Source organism: Galeopterus variegatus, unplaced genomic scaffold (genome assembly GCF_000696425.1).
Source record: "Galeopterus variegatus unplaced genomic scaffold, G_variegatus-3.0.2 Scaffold5165, whole genome shotgun sequence".
Lineage (NCBI taxonomy): Eukaryota > Metazoa > Chordata > Mammalia > Dermoptera > Cynocephalidae > Galeopterus > Galeopterus variegatus.
This window is the reverse complement of record NW_007731276.1, coordinates 192,121-198,060: the sequence shown is the minus strand read 5'-3', so window position 1 is coordinate 198,060 and position 5,940 is coordinate 192,121. Positions and strand designations below refer to the sequence as shown.

General features: G+C 40.9%; 1 protein-coding gene across 1 annotated transcript in view; it reads right to left on the bottom strand.

Moving 5' to 3' along the window:
* The window catches only part of MYO16 (myosin XVI), a gene marked incomplete at both ends in the record, with an annotated part of 268,499 nt that overhangs the window by 78,337 nt on the left and 184,222 nt on the right, over window positions 1-5,940 (bottom strand). The window contains one exon of the mRNA XM_008589028.1: window positions 1,968-2,070. Coding sequence (XP_008587250.1) covers window positions 1,968-2,070 — 103 coding nt within the window. The remainder of the gene's footprint in view (window positions 1-1,967; window positions 2,071-5,940) is intronic.

Sequence of the window (5,940 nt, the reverse complement as noted above, 5' to 3'; positions counted from 1 at the left end):
GGAAAAAAAAAAAAAAAAGCGAGAGGAAAGATGGGTAAGTGTAATGAAATGAAAACCCTTTCCCTTTTTATTATATTGATGCTCTTTTTCAAAGTCCCCACGTATGTTTCAACTTAATACCACCTGCAGCTGCAATTTCAAGTATCCCAGCACAGGCACAGACAGAGAAGCAATGAAGGCTCCTGGCATGTTCCGGTGTGTCTCCCAGCCTCCTCTCACGCTTGACCCCACATTCCACAGTGGTGTATCCGAGGGACTACCGATCAGATACCGTGCTTACTGCCAGTAGCTTTCTCAGCGGAAGAATTATTTAAGATTCCTCGCTTTCTTGTACAACTAAAAAAGTCTTCCCAAGCATTTATATATATATTATATATGCATGCATATATGTATTTTATATGTGTATATACATGCATATATATAATATATGTAATTCTTATCTGTGAGTATTCTCTAAAGAAAATAAATACAAGAAAATCTTAGTGTTACATTACTCATGAACCACTACTATACAATTAGTTATTTAAAATTCCAGCAGTGACTCAGTTGAAATGACTTCCGTGACCTACAGACTTGATAAATAATGCCATCTGAGGATCCCACGTCTGTGTCACCGACTCCGGAGCAGTGAGCTGACATCGTGCTTGCTTAGTAATTCCTCCTTCCTCCTTCCTTTTATATCCAGTCTTTGGCACTGAGGCACAGCCGTGACAACTGCAGGCTGAGTAAGCTTCCTCCTTCACACTGTTATTTAAAGTTCAACTTCCATTATTAGTTAAATTAAAAAAAAAAAGAAAAGAAAAAAGATAAAGAAAAAGTTTTGGGTGACACGGACAATTAAATTATTACTCATCGATGCCAAGGTTCTGGGTTCTCAGTTCTTTGTCATGGAGATGGATGAGTGTGCCCATGCCAATCCAGTGTTCTCTACCTGCTCTACCTAGATTGGGCCACTTTCAGCAGTTCAGCACGTCTGCACTGTCTGATCCTGTCACTTCTGAAGCGAAGTCCTCATTTTGCCCCATCAATGACCCTACATTTTTATGTATAGCTGTTCTCCCTATCAATTTTTTAAAATAAGATTTATGTCTGACTTTCAGTAATTGTTATGTTTTACCAAAGCTATGAGCTGCCATTCTCTTTGCCACCTGGACACTTTCAGTTGTTCTGTAGCTAGAAACTTCCAAGTAATTCCTGGTGTCATGGACTTCATTTTCTTTCCCATTATTGTTTTAATACTATCTTCTCCGTCGAAATCCCTTCTTCCAAAAACAAGCCAGAAATGGTATTTTGATGTTGTTTAAGGTGTTGAGCAAAATCTGGAGCTGTCCCCTCCTATTTCTGGTGAGCGTTTCCACTATTATTTTGTCTCAAGTTATTTCAGACTTTGGCAAGTCCAGCTATAGCTACAATGGGACACTGGGCTCTGCCATTCAAGTGGATCACAGACCATAATGAAATGCTTCCAATGATGAAGCCCTTGCCACTGAACGAAGTTCAAAGGATAATGACATTTTCACTGTGTGGTAGGTGAGAAGCAGGGCAAAGAGAAACAGAAAAAAGGGACCTAAGCAAGATTTCAGTGAGCGTGGGAAGTCACGGCTCTGAGCAAAGAAACCAACCCTAGTTTGGGCTTCTCTGGCTCCTGCTATGTTTCAGATACTTCAAAGAGCTTTAGTGACAAGGCATAAGTCTGCTACATGGGCAAACCGAATGGAGTTTCATGAGCTTCTTGTCATCACTGTAAAAAGGAGCCTCCTGGGTCCCCTCATAGGTTGGCTGCATGGTGCAAAAACCAGTACATCATAAAGACTGATGTGTTCCCAGGGAATACACTTAATGCCATACCTTGCCAAATACATCAAAGGAATTTGTTTTTGTCAGGAAGATTCTGGTGGCTCCCCACAATAATTCAGCACACTTATTTAAAATCTTAAATGCATTTCCGTAGCTTGTAGGTTACCAACCTGCCAGCCTTGTAATTTACACTGCTGGAGAACAAGCCGACACCTCTCCTCAGCAGACTCGCCCTTCTTCTCGCCCAGCAATGTGTCAACCAAGGGCCTGTATCTGTGAAAAGCAGCAGGGACATCAGACAATGACTGGATTTACCAAGCAAATGGTTGTACTTAAAGAGCTGTCTTTGATATGTGGTTCCTCCTAAGGGCCCCATTCTACTTCATCCCAGCAATCCCCAAATGCTCAGCCCATTGTGCATTTACCAGGCAACTGTGGATAATCCTTAACTTTTACCAGGAAAATGATTTTCAAAATGAGTCAAATACATTTTTCAGTTCTTCGATTTGTGTTTAGTACTGTCAGGGAGTGATACCATTTATCCAAAGAAAATTTGAAGAGAATGAAAATTGATCTATTAGTTGTCATTGAAGACGCCAATGATCCTGATTTGAGCATCACATATTGCACACAGGTATTGATATTCCACTCTGTACCCCACAGATACATATAATCAACTATGTTACAATAAAAGCAAACAAACAAACAAATAAATAAATAAAAGTTTGAGAATAAATATTATGTCCATATCAGTAATAACACAGAATATATTTGTGCTTTATTTTTATTGTCACCATATAAATTTTGAAATTGTTGGATGCTTTAATATATGATTCTGATTGGCAGATGGATATCAAAATAGTACTTGACTTAACAAGTATTGATCTTACACATTTAGATATCATTCATATGAAGAATAAATACAAAAGCATTGTGCTAGAAAAACAAAAACAAAACAAAACAAAACAACAACAAAAGAAGAAATTAAAGCATTCTTTGTTACCACTTGGGAGTGAAGGAGTTCATAATAAAGGAATATCAAAACGTCCACAAGTCCTATTTAAGTGAGAGGTGAAATAGCTTCCTCCCCATATACTAGGTATTGAGTATTTTATATGTTCTAGAAAGACATTACTGTTTTGGAAAGTAATTGACTTCCATTCCCTAGGTAAAATACACAGCAATACGATAATTTCCTATAGATCTTTCAAAAATAACTTTCAAACTTATATCACCCATTTTGAAAAAAAAGGTCTAAGTAACATTTCCTTTGCACTTTTGGTATTTAAGCTGATATGTAAGCAAGACTGCATGGGAGGTGGAGAAAAACAGAGAAAGTGACGAGAGAGGGTCTATGCCATAGCATCCTGTGTTTATGATTCCCGTGTTAGGCTGCTCTGTAAGCCGACAGCAACTCACTGCCAACTTAAATCACATAAGTTTTCTGCTATTTTCTAAACAGTTCCTTAGTGTTTCATCTAAAGTTCGCGGCAGCAATTTTGGCATTTTTATTTACCATCCTTCCGCCCAATGGGCAGTGAGAGTGTTGGACATGTTCTGTGGACATACGTGTTATTTCTGCAAGTTCTGTGGATAAATGAGGGGCTCTCACATAGGGCAGTGCCGCAGTAACCATGGCTTCTGGTATATGACACAGAATGAGAAAATACGCCTGCTGTGGAGTGAACGTTTGTGTTCCCCAAAATTCATATAGTGAAATTCTAATCCCTAATATGATGGTATTAGGAGGTGGGGACTTTGGGAGCTGATTAGGTCATGAGGGTGGAGCCTCATGAATGGGATTAGTGCCCTTAGAAGGTGCTGTAGAAACCACAGTTCTCTCCTTCCACCATGTGAGGACACAGCAAGAAAGCATCCTCCCCCCCGCACGAACCAGGAAGCCAGCTCCCATCAGACACTGAGTCTGGTGGCACCTTGATGGTGGACTTCCAACCTCCAGCACCGTGACAAATAAATTTCTGTTGTTTCTAAGCCACTCAATCTATGGTGATTTGTTAAAGTAGCTGGAACTGACCAAGACAATACCATTTAACTTTTCACTAGAAGACATTTATCTCCTTCCTTAAATCTTTAGCAATGTCACTGAAAACTCAGGAGATTATTTTTCCTGGGTTGAGAATCTTCATAATCTTGCTTGGAATGAACTAACTAAAATAAATGTATCAACATCAGGAACAATCCTTCCTTTTCATTTATAGATTTTTGCTCATCTATCAATCTCAGGGTATAGAGGGGCATACAGGTAGAAAAATAGTACGTACTGTGAATGAACACCGAAATTGTGGTGCCACAGGAAAGAATATGAAAAATCTTGCTCATTGTTTTGATCCTGCCAAATGGACTGACATGATTTGTGGATGGTTGAAGTACCTAATGATTTTTTTTTTTCTTTTTTCGATAGGTGATACGAATGTGAGTTTTTACACACCAGGCACTGAAATTGGTGTCTATATTCTTTTCCCGGCTTTATTGTGTTGCTGCAGAAGAGAAAAGGGAATTTCCAGGGCATAACAGAGTAGAGCAAATGGGTATGATGAAGTATTTGTGTGAATGTCAGGAAGTGGGAGTAAACTGTGCAAAGGGCCATGTGTGTGGCCACCACAGAAGAGAAAAGGGAATTTCCAGGGCATAACAGAGTAGAGCAAATGGGTATGATGAAGTATGTGTGTGAATGTCAGGAAGTGGGAGTAAACTGTGCAAAGGGCCATGTGTGTGGCCACCGGAAGGTTACGGGTATCCCCTAAGGGTGCTGCCACCTGGCATCGGTACACCTTACGAGCAAACAGTGATCGTATTTAATGTTCAAGTGGTTAAAAGGTGACAAGTGATATAATTGTCAAATGTGTTTGAACAGGAAAGAAACTGATCTAAAAACTGGGCTTCAGTTTCCAACTTTGCAACGGATTTGCTCTGAGGACCTTGGCTGGTCACTCAGCCAGTAATTGTCTGTTCTTCTCAGCACTGCTTGTTTGTTTCCTGCAAGACACACAAAGTTTATTCTGTACTACAAACTCCTATCTGTCCTCAAACTGTGTGAGCTTCTCCAGGGAAAGGAGCCATCTTTGTATATTTTACAGTGCCTAGTAGATGGCCTGTATGTAGCAAGTACAAGTCAGTCATGTGAGGCCATGAAATTGGGCTGGGAGTGCGGAGGATGGAAAGCAACGTTTCCTGTGCACTGAGAGGGTGCAATGGGCTCTTCCCGGTGCTTCACACACTCCTCACAGCTGGAGGGGACCCGCATTGATGCTCCTCTTTTACAGCGAGAAAGCTGACGAGCATAGACATTGAATCACTTGCCCAAGTTCATGGAGATGGTGCTATGAGTTAAAATGTGTTCCCACCCCCACCCCCCAAAAAGTGAATGTGACCTTATTTGGAAATAGGGATTTTGCCGATGTGATCAAGTTAAGATAAGATTATTAGTGGGGCCCTAATCCAATATGACTTATGTCCTTAAAAGAAGAGGAAAAGGCCACGTGAGACACTCAGCAGAATGCCAGGTAATAGAGGCAGAGGCTGGAGTGATGCCACCCCAAGTGAAGGAATTCCAAGGGGTGACGGTCACGTCTGGCAGCTGGGAAGAGGCAGGGAAGGGTTCTACCCAATTCTCAGAGGGAGTGCGGCTCTGCTGACCACTTGATTTTGGACTTTTAGCCTCCAGAACTGTGAGAGTAAATTTCTGTTGTGGTAAGCTACCTAGTTTGTGGCACATTGTTACAGCACCTTTAGAAACTGATATAGATGGCAATGGTGACCGAGCTGGAATTTGAACCCGGGACAATCTAACTCCAATCTCTCCATTGCCTGGCTACAGTCTAGGTGACAACTCACAAGACCCTCACCCCAGAAGGTTCTCAAGTGGAAAAGGAAGAGATTGACTGTGAAAAACTGGAAAGGAAAAACTGAGCCATAATCCTCATTGTAGTGGACATGGAAAGATAAGAATCCTCAGTTTGCTGACCTTTGGGGTACTGGGGGTTCTTCACCAGTGAACTAGAACTCCCAGTGAAACGTCGACTCATTCATGCCCTCAGGAAAATCAGCACGTTTCTAGCATTTAGCCAGAGTTATACAATGAAATGAAATCACTCAAATTATCTTTTTATTCTCTCTTATAAT